Source organism: Bufo bufo, chromosome 3 (genome assembly GCF_905171765.1).
Source record: "Bufo bufo chromosome 3, aBufBuf1.1, whole genome shotgun sequence".
Lineage (NCBI taxonomy): Eukaryota > Metazoa > Chordata > Amphibia > Anura > Bufonidae > Bufo > Bufo bufo.
Window position 1 is genome coordinate 233,492,754 of NC_053391.1, and position 21,930 is coordinate 233,514,683.

The 21,930-nt window shown below is 41.2% G+C and overlaps 1 protein-coding gene across 1 annotated transcript in view; it reads right to left on the reverse strand.

The window, feature by feature from the left end:
* The window catches only part of LOC120993709, a 137,717-nt gene that overhangs the window by 109,366 nt on the left and 6,421 nt on the right, over window positions 1–21,930 (reverse strand). The window contains exons 4-6 of the mRNA XM_040422183.1: window positions 5,310–5,408; window positions 3,704–3,904; window positions 3,503–3,616 (exon numbers count right to left, since the gene is read on the reverse strand). Of these exons, the coding sequence (XP_040278117.1) occupies window positions 3,503–3,616; window positions 3,704–3,904; window positions 5,310–5,408 (414 nt within the window). The remainder of the gene's footprint in view (window positions 1–3,502; window positions 3,617–3,703; window positions 3,905–5,309; window positions 5,409–21,930) is intronic.

The window sequence follows — 21,930 nt, forward strand, 5'->3', positions numbered from 1 at the left end:
CTCCTCTGCCTGGGTGCCGGGGACTAAATATCTGACAATGAACTGTTCCAGTGGTCGTTGACGTGAAGCCTGATTCTCTGCTATGACATGAAGACTGATTCTCTGCTGATATGAAGCCAGATTCTCTGCTATGGGACCTCTCTCCTCTGCCTGGGTGCCTGGGCCTAAATATCTGACAATGGACTGTTCCACTGGTGGGTGACGTGAAGCCTGATTCTCTGCTATGACATGAAGACTGATTCTCTGCTGACATGAAGCCAGATTCTCTGCTATGGGACCTCTCTCCTCTGCCTGGGTGCCTGGGCCTAAATATCTGACAATGGACTGTTCCAGTGGTGGGTGACGTGAAGTATGATTCTCTGCTATGACGTGAAGACTGATTCTCTGCTGACATGAAGCCTGAATCTCTGTTATGGGACCTCTCTCCTCTGCCTGGGTGCCGGGGCCTAAATATCTGACAATGGACTGTTCCAGTGTTGGGTGACGTGAGGCCTGATTCTCTGCTATGACATTATGACTGATTCTCTGCTGACATGAAGCCAGATTCTCTGCTATGGGACCTCTCTCCTCTGCCTGGGTGCCTGGGCCTAAATATCTGACAATGGACTGTTCCAGTGTTGGGTGACGTGAAGCATGATTCTCTGCTATGACATGAAGACTGATTCTCTGCTGACATGAAGCCAGATTCTCTGCTATGGGACCTCTCTCCTCTGCCTGGGTGCCTGGGCCTAAATATCTGACATTGGACTGTTCCAGTGGTGGGTGACGTGAAGCCTGATTCTCTGCTTTGACATGAAGACTGATTCTCTGCTGACATGAAGCCAGATTCTCTGCTATGGGACCTCTCTCCTCTGCCTGGGTGCCTGGGCCTAAATATCTGACAATGGACTGTTCCAGTGGTGGGTGACGTGAAGCCTGATTCTCTGCTATGACATGAAGACTGATTCTCTGCTGACATGAAGCCAGATTCTCTGCTATGGGACCTCTCTCCTCTGCCTGGGTGCCTGGGCCTAAATATCTGACAATGGACTGTTCCAGTGTTGGGTGACGTGAAGCATGATTCTCTGCTATGACATGAAGACTGATTCTCTGCTGACATGAAGCCAGATTATCTGCTATGGGACCTCTCTCCTCTGCCTGGGTGCCTGGGCCTAAATATCTGACAATGGACTGTTCCAGTGGTGGGTGACGTGAAGCATGATTCTCTGCTATGACATGAAGACTGATTCTCTGCTGACATGAAGACTGATTCTCTGCTATGGGACCTCTCTCCTCTGCCTGGGTGCCTGGGCCTAAATATCTGACAATGGACTGTTCCAGTGGTGGGTGACGTGAAGCATGATTCTCTGCTATGACATGAAGACTGATTCTCTGCTGACATGAAGCCAGATTCTATGTTATGGGACCTCTCTCCTCTGCCTGGGTGCCGGGGCCTAAATATCTGACAATGGACTGTTACAGTGGTGGGTGACGTGAAGCCAGATTCTCTGCTATGACATGAAGACTGATTCTCTGCTGACATGAAGCCAGATTCTCTGCTATGGGACCTCTCTCCAATTGATATTGGTTAATTTTTATTTATTTTATTTTTATTTTTATTAATTTCCCTATCCACATTTGTTTGCAGGGGATTTAACTACATTTTGCTGCCTTTTGCAGCCCTCTAGCCCTTTCCTGGGCTGTTTTACAGCCTTTTTAGTGCCAAAAAGTTCGGGTCCCCATTGACTTCAATGGGGTTCGGGTTCGGGACGAAGTTCGGGTCGGGTTCGGATCCCGAACCCGAACATTTCCGGGAAGCTGTCTGGAGGGGGTCCTGGGTGCCGGACCCCACTGATCAGATACTGATGACCAATGCAGAGGATAGGTCATCAGTGTAAAACTCCCATAAATGTCCTTTAAACTTTTAGCAATCATCCCTGCCATAAAAAATAAGTTACAATTCATACCCTCCTCCCCAGTGGTACTTGATGTACACCATTATTTGTCTGCAACTTTAAAAAAAAAAAAGAGTTTCCTGATCTCTCTGACATTTTGGCTGAGTGTGGGACCTCCTCTAACAACTCTGCTTATACCTATACCTGGTTGCCAGACCGAAAGATAATAGACAAGACAAGTAACACTTGGAAGAGGAAAACCTAAATTCACAGAGTTCAGCACTTGAATGTGATGAAGTGGTATTTGGCCGAGAATGGTGGCTCGTCTGCAAGTGGAAGAGTTAGTCCTGAAACACTGGGAATTCCTCAAATCAAATACTATTCTTGGGTCCTAACTTTGAGTACAAATAGACTCGTAAGTAGATATGAGCGAATTTCAGCTTATGAAATTCATTCACACTTCGTTTGTTGGTTAAAGGTGAATCCCGTTATGCATTCTGTCATAGAATTGCGTTATGGTCCGTGGTAACGGAATCCATAACGCAATTCACCTTTAACAAAACAAACGAAGTGTGAACAAATTTTTAAAATATTAATTTCGCTCATCTCTACTCATAAGCTTATTGTAGATGTCTACAGTTTATTCTTACCATACCCTGATCACTACTGCTGCTTCCATTCTCAACCAGTGCCTCAACAAGTTTCTTAGCAATAGGTTGAAATTTAGGACAGTATGAGGTGCCTGATAACAGCTATACGCAGATTCAAGAACAAAAAGTATAGAATAAGAAGCTGACATTGAGCACTAGTGACTTTGGCATAGAATGTGTGGAATATTAATATGCGGCTTTAACTTTAATATGCGGCTTTAACAGGTGTACTACCTGATTTTTCGGCAAATAATCGCTAAAGTCGGTTGCACGATGAATGAGCATACGCTCGATCATCGCGCAATATTAATCCTTTATTATTAACGGCTGGCTCACATCTTTTATAATTAACGGCTGGCTCATAGTAACCACAGTACAGTATATTTAATACCATTTCAAATACATTTACAGAAAAAAGAATCATAAAAAATCATATAATAATGTAATAGTCCCGGTCCCTTTTTTTTTTTTAGAAAAAAAAAAGGGGGCCAGGGTCTATTACAATATTATATGATGTTTTTTATGATTTTTTATGTCTTTTTTTGTAAATGTATTTTAAATGGTATTAAATTAGACGTTAATTATATATTTATCTGCATTTGAGAGTGTCTAAAGGTAAAAGGCAGGCAGTTCTCCAGAGTGTTTTTATTTGGTGATCGTCCTTTTAACAGATATATAATATAAATCTTTTGACGTGTTAAAAAATTATTGTTTGCAGGCAGCAGATCGTGGTGTTTAATAACGATCTGCCACCGGCAAAACACTATACAGCATGGGGACGAGCGATGGCATAGTGATCGCTCCTCCCCATACTGCAGAGGAGATCGCTGCATCTAATCGCAGCGGTCTCCTCCGCTAGAGAGCAGACGATTGCCAGGAGGGAACGCTTTCTTCCTGACGATCATCTGCCACATGGGGCAGTGTTTTACAACCTTGAGCTGATGATATTTCAGATTTGTACATTTAATTATCACTAACCTTGCTCAGTGGGAGAAGAAGTAAGAGCCATATTTCTGTTTGTAGGTAGAAGTGTACTTGTATCTTTCACTATGTTAGTAGTGGCATGATTCTTGCTTGTAGTACTGATACTGTCTTCACGTTAGAAATTAAAAATGCAGATTAGCTATAAAACACTAGGCACAATTTGCAGAAAATGTCACAGACATCTAACCTACTCACTTTGGACATGATTTGTAGCAGGTGCAGATGTTATTTGGAGAATAGATGTTCCACCAATCTGATTTAGCCATGTTGTGTTGTAAAAACTTTGCTTAGCTCTAGATTTAGACATTTCAGTATTCAGGACAGTGTGATTGAGGTTTAATGTAGATGTCAAGTTCTCAACACTAGTAGGTCTGAAGATAACATTCATGTGAGTTTCTACATAGAACAGAAAAAAATCAATAAAAACTGTATAGTAACTGATATTGCAGCACTGTTAGGACATATGCAGTAAGAAGCCTTTATATTATAATTTCTACAATGTGGTTTATGGTTATTATCTCTGTGTTTGACCATGTCTGTAGTAGTCTACGTATTTAAAGAAAAGAGCTTCCTGTAGTAAAGCCAGACTAAAAATAATCTATGCCACTTGTCTAAATGCTGATAGGCTCTCACTTGTTTCTATTTTTTTAACTATTTTTTCCCCATGCTGAGCTTCCATTTAATGGGGTTGTCTTGGACTTTCCAAGTTCACCAAAACATCAAAATTTCACTCTGGTCCCTGTTGCTGGCTCTTTGCACTCCAGTGCAACCATCCCATTGCATCCATACTTATTTACCGTCAGATGGCTGTGTCAACTAATGGCTGCCTCAGGGCACTTCAACACGTGACCACAGTGATCACCACCGAGACCTACAGCTATTGAATACAAACTATTTTAGTAGTTCCAGATTTACTAAAAAACAAAGTGCACAAGGAGATGACTCAAAGGGTAAGGTTAGTGGAAGTCTCTGGGCAAAGCGCTTCCCAACTCTGAAACAAAGAGAACAGCTAACCTCTAGCACAGTCACATACAGAAGAGGTGGCCAGAGGCCTTGCATATGTCTGGCTTTCTCCAATTCAGTCTATGAGACTCTCAAAAATAGCCATTGCAATGTTTACTTTTTCCATATTCCCCTGTCTGCAACCAGCAGTACAAAAACTGAATCAGAAGAACCAGCCATTCATTGGACTCTGGAACAGTGAAATTACACTTTACTATTTAACTAAATCAAGAAGAAAAGGAGAAAACATCCTGAATGATGCAACTGTGAGGTTTGGTACAGAAGTATGTTCAGACCTTTAGTTCTGGGAAAGGGATCTTAAAACAACATAATGCAATGACATTCTTGAAAATAATTAACTCATGTAATCCAAAAAGAGACCAAAGAAAAGAAAAAGTGAGCCATTCAGATGAGTCCATTTTTCCTTTTAAATGAGTTAGCGATTTTACTGACGAGCTAATTTGCATATATATTCCCATGGAGCATTACCTGAAAGTAAGTTTCTCTTCACCCGCTGGGTATCTTCAGCGAGGACTAGTACTTTCTGAGCTCTGTCCTACATTAGTGGATGATGTCAGCTCATTTTTCCTAAACGGCTCTACTCTAGTCTATGGTCTATCAGGTATACTACTGAACAATTATACTGCCTTGCACACCTGATAATCTGAATTATAACTTGGCTTAGGCTTCAGAATATGTAACTTTCTCAAAAGTAATGTTTCTGATAGTTTAGCAACAAAGGAGGATAACTGTGTATGTTTTTGGAATGAGATATTTAATTAAGCTCATATATACCCACCTGGTATGCTGGTTGTAGTCAGTAAAACTGCAGAGGAAAAAGTTTCTCCACTGGTAATCTGTTTAATGGAAACATTTGAGTATAGTGCTGTAGTGGTCTCTGAAAAGAGAAGATATTTGTAGATTTGTATTGAACTTGAATCTAGCTATACATTTATGATTGTTTTATGAGTAATGATGAGAGAAAATGCAATTTGATTGCTTTGCTGAAGTTCACAAAGAAATTTGATTCATTACGAATTACTTTGATCACGATTCGCATTCCATTGTATGCAGTGGGTGAAATGATGGGAAACAGTGATTGCGCCGCCCCCGTCATTGAACCCCTCAGATGCTGCTTTCAACACTGATCGCGGCATCTTTCAGGAGTTAATCAGGGGTTAAAAAAACAACAACATACTCACCTCATAAATTTGTTCACGGAGAGGCCGTTGCGGCCATCTTGATTGAAGTAAAATGTGTTTTGTAGGACCACGCGATTGTTAGCAATTTACAAGATAGCCACTCCAAATCAAAACCATCCAATTCTGCGCATATAGGTAAAATATTAGTTTCCACAGATGACCTCCTCCTCCACTCGATCCTGTGGAATGTCAAAAATGACACTGATAGTTAAGTATTGTTATCATTTATCCCATGCACTCCTGGTGGTATACTGACAAGTGCACGTGGACATACAAGCACATCAGACAAATACCCTCATTGCGAGCTCCTCTTGTTCTTTTTCTCCCATAGGCAATTCTACAGAAAATTTGCTCTGATAGTGAAGCACTGTCGCCAATGTGTATGTAAACACATAGGCCCCTGACGAAGCTTGGAGCAAAACCCGGGTCTGGCGTGAGCACAAGGCTGCTCTGTTTTATCTCTTTTTATGTGCCTGTACCACCACTGACATTTGTGAGTATAATAAAAATCCTGTTTACATACACATTGGCGACAGTGCTTCACTATCAGAGCAAATTTTCTGTAGAATTGCCTATGGGGGAAAAAGAACAAGAGGAGCTCGCAATGATGGAATTCGTCTGATGTGCTTGTATATCCACGTGCGCTTGTGAGTATAACACCAGGCGTGCATGGAATTAAAGGGGTTATCCAAGTTATATTTATTGATGACCTATCCTCAGGATAGGTCATCAATATCAGATCGGCGGGGGTCCGACACCCGGCACCCCCTCCGATCAGCTGTTTGAAGAGAAGGCATGTGCGGTGTCAGCGCTGCCTCCTCTTCACTGTTTACCTTCTAGCCGTTGCATCTGCAGTGGTGAGCAGGTGTAATTACACCCAAGCCGTCCCATTCATTTCAATAGGAAGGCTTGGGTGTAATTACACCTGCTCACCACTGCAGATGCAACGGCTAGAAGGTAAACAGTGAAGAGGAGGCAGCGCTGACACCGCACATGCCTTCTCTTCAAACAGCTGATCGGAGGGGGTGCCGGGTGTCGGACCCCCGCCGATCTGATATTGATGACCTATCCTGAGGATAGGTCATCAATAAATATAACTTGGATAACCCCTTTAATGATTAGTGATGAGCGGCAGGGGTCATATTCGAATTTGCAATATTGGGAGAATATTTTGTAGAATATTTGTCGAATATTCGCGAATTCGAATATTCATTATATACTACACTCTTTTTTTTTACTTGAAGATCGGCAAAGTAATGATCGCGTAATATTACGCGATCAATACAGGCGTGGGTCAAAAACGAATATATAGCACTATAGATATCGTGCTATATATTTGTTTTTTAGAATATTCATAATTTTTTTCCATCTGAAGTTATAATTCCTCCCTGCTTAAGTTGCTTGTGAAAAATTACGAATATTCCAAAAAACAAATATGTAGCACGATATTCAATTTAGTGCTATATATTCGTTTTTTAGAATATTCGTCATTTTTTTCCATCTGAAGTTATGATTCTTTCCTGTTTAAGTTGCTTGTCAACACTATTAATGATAACAATACTTCACTATCGGTGTGATTTTTGACATGCCACAGGATCAAGTGGAGGAGGAGGTCATCTGTGGAAACTAATATTTTACCTATATGCGCAGAAGTGGATGGTTTTGATTTGGAGTGGCTATCTTGTAAATTGCTAACAATCGCGCGGTCCTATGAGACACATTGAACTAAGTGTGAATTAAGCCCACATCACCATTGGGACCTGCTGCGGAAAATTATCCAGGCAATGTATTGGAGGACTTTCATTTTTTATTTTGATTGAAGTAAACATGACAAATCTCTTGCTCGCTGACGTGTGATGTCATCACATTGGCCGGGCGCGGTGACATCATGAGGTCGCTCTGCCCAGCCAGCGTAATGAAGTGGCACCTAACATGATATTTGGTGCATTTTATTCAATCAAGATGGCCGCAACGGGCTCTCCGAGACCAAATGGATGAGGCGAGTATGTATTTTTTTTAGTTTTTACTGCCATTTCAGGAAAAAATTATTTGCTACCATAAAGCGCAAGGAAATTTGGCTTTGTGACAAATATTTTTCCTGAAATTCGGATCAAAGTCCACTTCGTTAACTTTGATTTGCTCAACACTATTTATGACATTGAAACATAACTGACAAGGGTCACATACGTATCTTTGCATGAACACTGTATGAATACAATATACTGTATCTAAATAAAATGTATCTCTCACCCATCATGTATACAAGATGAGAAAAGAGATAGTTATATCAAGATATGATATCAGTCAAAAACAAGTTATCAGTCATATAGAGAAATCACCCTTCACAAGGACATCAGTATTTTGTAAAACAAAAGATTAAATTAGGCCACATCCTTAAAGAGTTGAGAAACCTAAAGTCACTATATACCATAAATACCCGAGGTTCAGCATTCCTGCGATAAGATGAGGTGGAGAGATGACTGATATACATATGGTTCCCTTCATTGTAATAACAATAATGGTTATCTTTATTTATATAGCACCAACATATTCCTCAGCGCTTTACAATAAGGGGGTTCATGTACAAATAGAGTCATAAATCACAGTGACAACAAACAAGTCTACAATTAAAACACGAGGAGTGAGGGCCCTGCTTGTAAGAGCTTACAATCTATGAGGTGTTAGGGGTGACACAAAAGGTAAAAAGTATTTGTTTTGTACAATGGTTCAGCCATATTAAATATTAAAATTGGGGAGTATATATGAAGCTGTATGAGCTAATATTTGCAGTGCATTTGAGTGTATGAGGTGTGGATGTTTGATCAGGTTCAGAAGAATGATGATGAAGCAGCTGTGAATGAAGAAGAGTTAGATCAGAGAATGTCATAGGCCAACCTAAAAAAAAATTAATCTTTTTTTAAGGAGCACCGATAAATGTGGAAGTTGTTAATTAACCTAATTACTTGGGGTAGGGCATTCCAGAGAACTGGTGCAGCTTGGGAGAGAGGTTGGGATTAAGGTGGATGTTCGTCATAAATCATTGGCAGCATGGAGATCACTGGTACTGTGGTAGACAGAAATGAAGAAGGAGATGTAGGTGGTTCAGCACTGTGAATAGCTTTATCTGGAATTCTGTACTGCAGGGGGGGAAGGGATTGGAATAGCAGTTAGATTGATGAGCCTGGCTGCTGCATTAAGGAGAGAATGGAGAGGGGAATGTCTGGTGAGGGGAAAACTAATTAGTATGGAGTTACAGTAATCTAGACGAGAATGGATCAGGGCAACAATGAGAGTTTTTTTTGCTTCCACAGTAAGAAAGGGCCGAATTTTAGAGATGTTTTTGAAGTGTGGATGGTATGAGTGGGAAACCAATGAACGAATGCATGCCTCCCAAGTGACAGTCCCTCTTTTTGACCTAAGTCTGTCTTTGATCCTTAAATGTTCCTTTTTTTTGACCTGGGGAATTAATGCAAAAATGTGCATTAATAAATTTAGTAAAATTGCTCCTTACTGAACTATTTGTATGGTTTCTACTTGTATATTAGACCAGAAATTCATTATTTTGTGCAACTTGGACCTTAACCCCTTCTACCTCGGGCCAGTTTTCACCTTCCTGCCCAGGCCATTTTTTGCAAATCTGACGTGTCACTTTATGTGGTAATAACTTTGGAACGCTTTTACTTATCCAAGCCATTCTGAGATTGTTTTCTTGTGATACATTGTACTTCATGAAAGTCATAAATTTGAGTCAATATATTTTACCTTTATTTATGAAAAAATCCCAAATTGCCCAAAAATGTTCAATAATTCGCAATTTTCAAAATCTCAATTTCTCTGCTTTTAAAACAGAAAGTGATACCTCATAAAATATTTATTACTTAACATTCCCCATATGTCTACTTTATGTTTGCATCATTTTATAAATGTCATTTTATTTTTTGGGGACGTTAGAAGGCTTAGAATTTTAGAAGAAATTCTAAAAATCTTTAAGAAAATTTCCAAAACCCACTTTTTAAGGACCAGTTCAGGTCTGAAGTCACTTTGTGGGGCTTACATAATAGAAACCACCCATAAATGACCCCATTGTACAAACTACACCCCTCAAGTTACTCAAAACTGATTTTACAAATTTTGTTAACCCTTTAGGTGTTCCACAAGAATTAAAGGAAAATGGAGATAAAATTTCAAAATTTCACTTTTTTGGCAGATTTTCCATTTTAATCCATTTTTTTCTTTAACACATCGAGGGTTAACAGCCAAACAAAACTCAATATTTATTACCCTGATTCTGTGGTTTGCAGAAACACTCCACATGTGGTTGTAAACTGATGTAAGGGCGCACTGCAGGGCACAGAAGAAAAGGAACGCCATATGGTTCTTGGAAGGCAGATTTTGCTGGACTGGTTTTTAGATGCCATGTCCCATTTTAAGCCCCCTTGATGCACCCTTACAGTAGAAATTCCCCAAAAGTGACCCCATTTTGGAAACTAGGGGATAAGGTGACAGTTTTATTGGTACCATTTTGGGGTACATATGATTTTTAATTGCTCTATATTATGTTTTTTGTAAGGCAAGGTAACCAAAAAATTGCTGTTTTGGCACTTTTTTTTTTTTTTTTTTACAACATTCATCTGACAGGGTAGATAAATCATGTGCTATTTTTACAGAGCAGGTTGTTACAGACACAATAATATCAAATATGTCTAATTTATTTGTTTGTTTGTTTCAGTTTTACATAATATAATTTTTTTTTTTTTAAAGCATTTTTTTGTGTCTCTATACTCTGAAAGCCATATTTTTTTTATTTTTCTGCTGATTGTCTTGTGCAGGGGCTTGTTTTTTGCAAGAAGAGTTGACATTTATATTGGTAACATTTTTGGGTACATATGATTTTTTGATCATTCATTATTACACTTTATGAAGCAAGGTGACCAAAAAATTGGTAATTTTGGCACAGTTTTTATTTATTTATTTTTACAGTGTTCACCTGAGGGGTTAGTTCACGTGATATTTTATACAGCAGGACGTTACGGATGTGGCAATACCTAATATGTTTTGCACAATAATAGCATTTCTGAAAATAAATAAATGATGTTTTAGTGTCTCCATAGTCTGAAAGACATAGTTTTTTAATTTTTGGACTGATTGTCTTAAGTATGGGCTAATTTTTTGCAGGATGAGATGAGATGACGGCTTGATTGGTACTATTTTGGGGGGCATATGCCTTTTTGATCGCTTGGTGTTGCAATTTTTTTTATGTAAGGTGACTGTGTTCACCTGAGGGTTAAGTCATGTGATATTTTTATATAGCTGGTTGTTACGGATGTGGTGATACCTAATATGTATACTTTTTTTTATTTATTTCACTTTAACACAGTAATTGCATTTTTGAAACCAAAAAAAATGATGTTTTAGTGTCTCCAAGTTCTGAGAGCTATAGTTTTCTTTTATTTTTTTGGCGATTGTCTTATATAGGGGCTCTTTTTTGCAGTATGAGGTGATGGTTTTATTGGTACCATTTTGGGGGGGGGCATACGCCTTTTTGATGCACTTTTTGTGATGTAAGGTGACAAAAATAGCTTTTTTTGACACATTTTTTATTTGATTTCTTTTACGGTGTTTATCAGACAGGGTGGATCATGTGATATATTTATAGAACCAGTCGTTACAGATGAGGCGATACCTAATATGTGTGTGTTTTCTTTTTTTTTCTATATTGTACAGAATTCCTAATTGCTCCTATTATGACAATGTTTTGAGGCAAGCCACTCTGGAAGAAAATCCAGATTTGATTAAATGGTCTTCTGAAATGTACGATGCATTTGATTATCTGAAATGTTCGCTCATGTCGAGTCCAGGGCTGGGCCACCCTGACTATAATATGCCCTTCCACATATTTGCACGCCAAAATTGTAAAACCTTGGCGGGTGTACTGACACAAGAACACGGAGGCAAGTTGCGTCCTTGTGTATTTTTCTCAAAGGTAATGCCCACCCCTGTTCAAGGGATGCCGGCATGTCTGTGTTCTCTTGCAGCCTGTGCTATGATGGTAGAGTTGGCAACTCCTTTTACAATGTGACATTACACCATTTTTGCATACTACACATGATGTTGTAGGCCTACTCAAGGGCATCCACACTCAACACAGCAGGCAGCTGAGCTCATTGCACTCACTAGAGCATGTATTCTACATGCTGGCAGACCTGTCACCATCTATACTGATAGTGGGTACGCACATTGGGTAGTGTGGAACCATGGTATGATTTGGCAGAGGAGAGGATTCACGGCAGCAGATGGTAAGGATCATGTCTCACAGGGCAATGCGCTGGAAGATAAGGTGGCGAAACGAGTGGCCAAATAAAACCCCACAGGTCTGTGTAACCATTGGGAGATGCCATGTCCGGCACCTCCAACCCCTGAGATGTCGCAAATGCTTAGTGATCTTCAAAGGTATGCCACTGAACAGGAACAGCAAGACTGTTGTTATCCAGTATTGCAGAAAAATCCTAAGACAGGATTAGTCTACAAAGAGGGGTAGGATATAACAGCATTGAGATACTCATGGGAAGGCCTTTCCCCACCCCCTGGGCCCAATAATAGTGCAGGAAGGAGACCTTGATTTAATAAGGGAAGAATGTCACCAAATTGATATAGGTACTTAACAAAACTGAGAAAAAAAGTTGCTTGTAAGTCTCCCTCTCTTCCACAGGAACCCACCCACCCATACAGGGTGGGGGATGAGGTGGTGGTCGAAACACTGAAGAAAGGAAGAGCTCAAGGTGATTTCGTATATGGCCCACCTACTACCTTGGTTGCAGTAACCAGAAAACCTGTGCTGACTAAACAATCTCCAACTTGGATCCACACCACCCGAGTGAAGCTTGTGAGAGCAAGAGAGGAGGCAGGAATGGAGGAAGACAGCCTTGGCCTTGAAGAAGGACAAGAGGTACTAACGGGGGGCAGACAGCCCTGACCTACAACATGATGAGCTCCTCACTCTTTTCTGGGAAATGGTTGAATGTACTGACTAAGATTGCTTCAATAATCTTGTTGATTTTACCAATTAGTAGTAAGGGAGAAGTAGCCGCAACTAGTAAGGGCGGCGGCATCACTTTTTGGTATAATTCATCTAACACTCACGTAGCTACCTACACCTTTTGTCTTTGTGATATACTAAAAACATGTTATTACTATGAGTACTGCTTTAAAGCCTATATACAAGGACAGGCCTATGTTTGCGTAACAGACTCATATTGGGGAAAAATTGTGGATACTGGGGATCAGTGGGATGGAATACAGGGACAATATGGGGATATAAACCAGAAAGCGCCCTTAAGAGAAAGGATAGAAATTCTAAGTCCCTTCTAACTAGAATGACACTCCTTGAGGGAGGAACATGCTATGTGGACACTTCTTCATTCTCCGGTATAGGATATTGCCCAAAAAAAAATCACAGGAAATGAGACTTATACTAACCATAGAAAATCCTGGTAAACAGGATGAAGGAGAGTATGTACTAGGATGGTACTTCCATAAAATGTGGGGATCTGTAACACAAATGTTCAAACTTAGAGATATGTATAAATATAAAGAATATCAACCCATTACAAATGTCCCTAAAAACCCACTGGCCCCACATATAGTTTCTGTAAAAAACCTAAGGGCCATATCTGATCCCACATATGAAGACACTTTAGCCATGGAGACAGGTTTTTCTGATGCTAATTTGTGGCTGGAGTGCATGAAGTATAGTGCAACCTCTGTGAATAAAAGTAACTGTTACATATGCGGTGCTGCCAAGCCATACCTATGTACCGTACCCCTAGTGTTACCAGAAAGTGTTGAAGAATGTTTTTTGACTCTTTTTGTTAATATGTCTTATAACCACAGTGCATGTACAGAATGGAAATCAAGATACCCTCTGTTGTTGAAAAATCCTCGCCCAGGGGCAGGAATCCAGGTATATCCAGGTAACTACACATGTTACAAAGGGAGTACACATGGGAGGAATGTACAGAATTTCACCAAAGGTTATTGTCACAAATACAGCAATCTGAACATATCCCTCACTCAGAACCAAGTGTACTCCATAGGAGATGTGTACTGGATCTGTGGAGATGGAAAAATAAGATCCAGTCTGGAAGGTGCCTGGAAAGGTGAATGTGCGCTTGCCAAAGCTATAATGAACATGCACATTTTTACTGAATCAGATATTACAGACAAAGGGGTGCTAAAGATAAACAAAAGAAGCAGCCCCCTTTCAAGTTTTGATCCCCATGTGTATATAGATGCAATAGGTGTTCCAAGAGGGGTCCCAGATGAGTTCAAAGCTAGAGATCAAGTAGCCGCCGGATTTGAATCAATATTTCCCATCATTACTGTGAATAAAAATGTGGATTGGATAAATTACATATACTACAATCAGCAAAGGTTTGTAAACTATACTAGAGATGCATTACAAGGGGTAGCAAAAGAACTACAAGCAGACTCAATCATGACATTCCAGAATCGAATGGTGTTGGATATGATTCTTGCAGAGAAGGGCGGAGTGTGCCGAGTATTGACTGATCCAACCTCCTGCTGCACATACATACCAAATAATACTGGCCCCACTGGTAAGGTCACAATAGCTATAAAAAAGCTTGAAGATCTGTCAATAGAACTGAAAAAGAACTCAGGTATAAATAATCCATGGGATCAATACTTTGGGTGGTTCACAAGTTGGAAACAAGGTCTCATGCAACTAGGGATTGTCATGCTAATAGTAATTGTAGTAATAGGTGTAGTAGCATTATGTGTTATTCCTTGTGTGAGACGAATGCTAGAAAAAGGGCTCTCTAATATGTCATTATATCAGACTACTCTACCCCAGGAGGATCGAAGCCCAGATGGGTATAAGAATTACCTAATATCATATAAAGAGAAAAAGGACAAGAAAGGAAAGAACCATGTAGTGTGATACACTAAAGGTTCTAAGAGGGGATTTGAAAGGAATTCATGTTTTTATATGTTAAAACTAATTCTGCTTTCTGTTAAAGTTTCATTTCTCTGTTAGAAACTAACTCTGATTGCTGTTAAGTTTCTTTTCTCTGTAACCCTAAATTTTATCTCTTTGGCACTACTCCCGGACAATATTCCTAATATGGAAGTTCCGTTTTTGTTGCTCTTTTAGGCTCCATTCACACGTCCGCAATGTGTTTTGCGGATACACGGAGACACGGATCCGCAAAACACGGAAAGCGGCAATGTGTGTTCCGCATTTTGCGGACCGCACATTGCCAACATAATAGAATATGCCTGTTCTTGTCCGCAATTGCGGACAAGAATAGGACATGTTCTATTTTTTTGCGGAAACGGAAGCACGGATGCGGAAGTGCGGATCCGCAAATGTGGATGCGGACAGCACATTCCTTCCCCATAGAGAATGAATGGGTCCGCACCCTTTCCGCAAAATTGCGGAAAGGATGCGGACACATTTTGCGGACGTGTGAATGGAGCCTTACTGTCTGTAGAATAGAACGTGTTAATATGATAGGTTGAACAAACTTGCGTTGATATGCTAATAAAGGGAATAAAACCCCCTCTATATAACCTGTGTGCATTAAAAATAAACCTCAGAGTGTTCATTCAGTACATCATTGTTGTGTCTTTTATTCCCTACTGAGTGAAGCGCTCTCCTGACGTCAGATCAAGACTCAAACCAAGCCGATACTAGAAGTTTGGTGCCAGGGGTACCAAGTGGGACGTTGATATTTCCTAACAGTACTGAAAACCAAATCTACTGAGTCTGTCCAATAGGGGCTGTGTATAGAAAAATTAGCAGAGGACCTAGGACTGAACCCTGGGGAATCCCAACAGCAAGAGGGAGAGGAGAAGAAGTAGAACCAGCAAATGACACACTGAAAGAGCAGCCATAGAGATAGAAAGAAAACTAAGACAGAGCACTATACTTAAAGGGGTTATGTCACTTCAGCAAGTGGCATTTATCATATAGACAACGTTAATACAAGGCACTTACTAATGTATTGTTATTATCCATATTGCCTCCTTTGCTGGCTTGATTAATTTTTCCATCACTTTATACACTGCTCGTTTCCATGGTTATGACCACTCTGCAATCCATCAGCGGTGGTCGTGCTTGCACACTATAGGAAAACCTGCTGGCCTTTGTGGTGGCTGCAACTGGGGGATCACATATAGGCTGGTGCTTCTTTCTGTAGTGTGCAAGCATGGCCACTGCTGATGGATTGCAGGGTGGTCATAACTATGGAAATCAACAGTGTATAATGTGATGAAAAAATTAATCCAGTCAATAAAGGAGGCAATATGGACAATCACAATACTGCTATTTGCTGACACAACCCCTTTAAAGGGATTCTGTCACCAAGTTTTGGGCTTTAAAGCTGCGGACATGCACGGCTAGATCGCCGCTAGCATGTCCGCAATATACCGGTCCTTTGGGGCTTTGTGCTTTTATTTTCTTTAAAAGAGGATTTTAGAGATATGTAAATTAGTCTTGTAAGGTGCCCAAGGGTCTTTACGAACCTTCCTGGTGCCCAGCCACGGCCGCCTGTGAAGGAGCCCAGCCCCGCCTATGTCCTCCGAATCTCCTCCTTTCGTCACCGATAGATTGCCGTAATCTTGCGATGCGTGAGCTCGCGCATGCGCAGTTCCTTCCCTGAGGCTGATGCCAGCACAGGGAAGGAACACTATACCGGCACTGCGCATGCGCGAGCTCGCCCATCGCGAGATTACGGCAATCTATCGGTGACGAAAGGAGGAGATTCGGAGGACATAGGCGGTGCTGGGCTCCTTCATAGGCGGGCGTGGCTGGGCACCAGGAAGGTTCGTACAGACCCTTGGGCACCTTAAAAGACTAATTTACATATCTCTAAAATCCTTTTTTAAAGAAAATAAAAGCACACAGCCCTATAGGACAGGTATATTGCAGACATGCTAGCGGCGATCTAGCCGTGCATGTCCGCAGCTTTATAGCCTAAAACTTGGTGACAGAATCCCTTTAAGGCCAAAAGACTGGGGCATGCTGAGTAGGAGATGGTGATCTACAGTTTCAAATGCTGCACAGAGATTCAGAAGAATGAGCAGAGAGTAGTTACTGTTGCATTGAGCTGTCAGAAGGTCATTTGTCAATTTGGTGAGGGTTTGTATTTTATGGTATGGACCTCCACAAGCATTATGGTGAGACCTTCACTGCGCTAGACCCACAGGGATGTTTGCTGTTTTGACCACCATGGATGTTAACACCATGGAGTTTCTTAGCAGATATATTTTGCTAAGAACCTCTAAATGCATATTAGATGAGGTATTAGTTTGAATATATAGATCATACACAGTAAATTAGTTTGAAGAATGCTGCGATGCCTGAATTTTCCTTTAATTGTGACTGTGAGCCTGCAGGATGCAATGATTTATTCTGTGATTGCACCATGGATCTTACCATTAATGCTTTCCATACCAAAGACAGAATACATGTAGTTTACACACACCATCCCTGCTGGCCAGTCAATGGCTTTATCAGTGACATCTGTAGGCATGGCATGTGACCACTGCCACACTGAGGCCACTGATTGCCAGCAACAGTGACAAGTATGTACAAGGCACATCACACTTCCAATCCAGCGAGGACTGGAAGTGAAAAGAAAGGGTGATTGACGCTGGCACCAGAGCTTCAAGATAGGTGACTCTTTCTTTTCTAATCCCTGCACTTTGATGGTCATATTAGAAGGGGTTCTGTGTCTTGGATTACCCGTTTAAGGCCAATATCCTTAATGGTAGCAGTAGTAAAGTGGTATATGGTAGTGAAGGCATTAATAGTAATATCCATGGTGGTCTACAGCAGTAAAGCGTTTCATTTCTCTGGGTCTAGAAGAATAAATGGTCTCACACCATACTGCTCTCCACCTCATCATCTTCTCTCTGGAATACTGAACCTAGATACTTATTGTATTTTATGACTTTAAGTTTCTCAACTCCTAAGGATGTGGCCTAATTCAATCTCCATATTACTGATTACTCCTTCATGATCAATATCATATCTTGATATAAATATCTATTTTCACATTATGTACAGTATATATGTGGGTGACAGGTTTACTGTATCCGAGTCTTTTTCATGTTCTGATCCTACATTTTCATGTTCTGATCCTACATTCCTACATGAACCTATAATTTTAACAGTGATCGATTTTTATAAATGAAAATTAGTATAATTTTCAAGCATCGTTTTTCTGACAGATGTGTTAGTACCCATGCAGAAAATGTCAGATGGCTTTGTTCTTATTCCTAAGAATCCACAATGCATCTAAAATAAAAAAATGGACAGTAACTTTGCAAGTAGAAATGTTTGTTAACAATAGAAAATAATAAATTATTTTATTGGTACTCTTTATAAAACATGGGAAAAAAGCTCCTGACTTCTCAGATCTTAATAGGCAGGGAACAGGTTGAGAGAGCAATCCACTTTTTAGTGATACAACATCCCTCAATGTATTTGAAGTGTATAATAACTATTCCTGGGAGAATAGAGTTACCCTAAACGGGACACCACTAGTTTTCCACCACAAAAAGAGCAATTGCTTAGGTGCGCTGCTACTTAATAGGTATTTGTAAGCATGAAAACGTATTGAATGCGATTACACAGCAGCAAGTCAAACATAGGTGTTGTCAAAGATGAGGGTTGTTCTGCCCAGGAGGGTTAGAAAATTATTCTAATTCATTCTGCCAGAGTCAGGGTATTTCTGAAGTGTTTAGTGTGGCTATAGCACTATCTAGCAGTGTTAAGTTGTATTACAATTTTTTTTTCCTGTTACAATACTACTGCATTGTGGGTGGTGCACTGCTTTGTGGGAGTGTAAAGTGTCAAGGTGCAGTTCACCGTGACGTGTGTTGCCGTGCAGGCTGTCTGCACGCCTTTTGCGTACTGGCTGCAGGTGATTCCGTGCAGGCTGGTTGCTTTTGGCTGCGTGCTGGCTGTGGTATCTAGTGTGAACCTGCCCATGTACGTGTGTACCCTTTTGACTGTATCTGTAGTTCTATATCCATGTATCCTGGTTGCCAAGGGCAATGCATAGTTCTGTGTCCATGTATCCTGGTTGCCAAGGGCAACGCCTAGTTCTGTTCCTGTGTGTCTTGGCTGTCTGAGCTCCGGTGCTTATGGGGTTAACTTCCCCTGTGTGTGGCTTCCCAGGTGCCTCGTTACCCAGCTATATAGTCCTGTGAGCTGTGGTTCTGGGGGTCAGTCTTTGTCAGTCTGTCCTGAGTCCTGTCTGTGCTGCTAGGTGTTGCACCTCGCTTCTGTTCCTGGGGGTTTTCTGTCACCCTTAAGCATGGTGTCGCCTGGTTTTGCATTGTTTGTCTCTGTTTATCTGTATCTGCTCTGTTCTGGTGTTTTTGATATGTCCTGTTCTGATCTGTTCCTGCTCTGTATTTTGTTATTTGTTCCTCTTCTGTTCCATGTTTTCGCCTAGCATAGTGTATCTGCATCTGAGTTCCTAGCAGTGCGTAACTGCATCCGTTATCTGTTTCTGCCCTGTATGTTCTGTTCTTGTCTTCCTCCAGAAGGGGGTTCCTGGCTTCCCTGGAGGGGGAATCGCTACCCTGTGTGTACTTCTGGTTCTGGTTGTCTTTCCCACTGGAGGTTTCACCAGCCTGTTCCTGGCAGGTAGGGGCCAAGCATTCCGGGACCTTCCTGGAGGTCTGACCAGTGAGCCCTCGGCCCAGTCATCCCCACCATCTGGGGCTCTGTGAAGTATGGGGCTCACTGGCTCCGCCCTCTGGGTTTTGCGGTGGTCCTTCGGTACACTTGGTCCTGTGGTATTGTTACCACTTCGGTTTACCTGCTTTTCTGTCATGTCTTTTCTGTTTGCCTGTGACCTGCTCGTATGATGTCCCAGAGGTCTACATTGGACCCCCGGCACGTGACATAAAGCATCCTCGGAAATAAAAGTCTCCAGGACACATCAGCAGAGCTGTCCTATGCATGTCTCCTTCTCAAACTCCACCATCCTTGTATAACCATATCTGGTGAGAGATCTAACTTTGTTTCAGGGATATTGTGTGTTGCAGAGCTGTGTGTTGCAATCCTGTTTTACCAATCAATCAATCAATCAATCAATCAATCGTGTATAATCGATCACATATGTACAACCTGTTGACCAACAAACAAGTTAGACTACAAAGAACAGTCCTCTTATTTGGAAGATAGGAATGGTTTATGCTGAATGTCAGACTGCACACTGTGTGAACGTGTATGAAGACAGAACAAGGGTATATAGTGACCAATATAGTCAAATATACATTGTGACGGTAGGTCAGATATCAATGCACTGACTGTCAGTTGTAGAGTAGATAATTGCAAGTCCTTGTACTAGTATTAATGTGCTCACTAGTGGACTAACCTCTCAACTGTGACTGTCAACTTGCACTAAAGCAATCATTCCAGATTCATTGATGCCAGAAGTCTGGTATTGTTTGGTTGGGTTTTTCTGGTATGTAAGGACCATTTAAAGGGTTTCTGTCATGGGAAAAATCGTTATGTAGCTGACTGACATTAGCGATGTGCTAATGCCAGCAGTACATAACAGTATGTTTGTTAACTCCCTGCCTGCCGCCGTTCTCTTAAAAAACAGACTTTTATAATATGCTAATGAAGCCTCTAGGTGCTATGAGGGCATTGCTGCAGCACCTAGAGGCTCAGTCTACTCGCCTTTTGGCACGCCCAGAGAACGGCAGCAGGCAGGGAGTTAACAAACATACTGTTATGTACTGCTGACATTAGCACATCGCTAATGTCAGTCAGCTACATAACGATTTTTCCCATGACAGAAACCCTTTAAGGAGTCACCTAAACCCAACCTCTGCATTCACACACCTTGGTCATCGCCTGAAACCGATGACCATGAACTGCATGGGTTCCTTAATACTGAACTATGCAGAGTAATATAAGCTCACTAGCTCTGGTTATCCTAGCTCAACGCATTTCTCCACCTGAGTGGATCATCCGGAGCAGAGCAGTATTAGTGAGCATTTGTGATTGCCACCCACCCCTGGTGGTGAGTGGCAGCATGACGGCTCTAGTATAGCCGTGATTTATTATTCTATTTTTAACAAATTTTCTTTAGGCAGGGAAGATAATTATTCCTGAGACATAAACTCTCCATATCCATTTTCAGTAATATAACTTTGCAAGTAGCCACAACTAGAAATCTGTATTTTTTTTGTCTACAACTCCTATTCAGACCTATGATAACAGACTACAATGAAACTCTGTATAGTCTGATCCCGCAGTCTTATTGCCATGCATTTGTTATCTACTTCTGGCTCACCTAGCAAATGTAAATTAATAGGAATTAGGAAAGGTATATGATTGCAGGCAGGGGAGGGATTGGAACTTAAAATGGTCCAGTAAAAAAAGAAAAGTAGCCTTTTTTTTGTAGGTGGGTCCAAAATGACAGAAGGTGGGGAAACACAAGTAGGCAGAGCCATCACAAGTAGGCGAAGTTAACAGAACAAAATACCACAGTGCAGTACAAAATACCTCCCCAGAAGCTGTTCTGTGGTGGCCATTAATAGCTGCCAAGTTCTGTCCTCCTCCTTCAGTTGTCTCTAATTAAGAAATGGTATGCAGGAAGGGGATTAGTAGGGGAGGCCAAGGCACCAAGCTAGACCTACCTTCACCCTGATGCCTGGACTTCCCCTGATAATGACCCCTATAGTGCCCCCAGTAGTATGCTGCCCAAATGGCCAAGGACAGAAGAAAAAAGATACCCGAGTCCCGTTCAAAATTGACGTACCCAATACAGGCCACACTCTTCCAGCCTGAGGACTAAGGTGCCTGTGTCACTATGCCATTTGTACACTGCTTCAAATAGTGGCCTGTGGCCTATAAGGGTGAACAGTGGTGCAGGGAGCCATTGACTTCCATGGGCCACCATAGTATTCAACTGTGTCACCGTCCTGAGGACAGAGATACAACTGAATTCAGGAGGGTACGCTGAGAGCATCAGATCATTATGTATCCAGCCAGTGGCAGTGAGGAGTGCTAGAGTGACCCACTGAGCATCGACCCACTGGGAAATTTCCCTACAAGATCTATGGTCAGTCCATCCATGATTGAAGGGTCAGATTACATAGAATTTATGGTCTGTGTTACCATAGAGACATACAGATCTTCATAGAAGCTGAAGACACATCAAGACA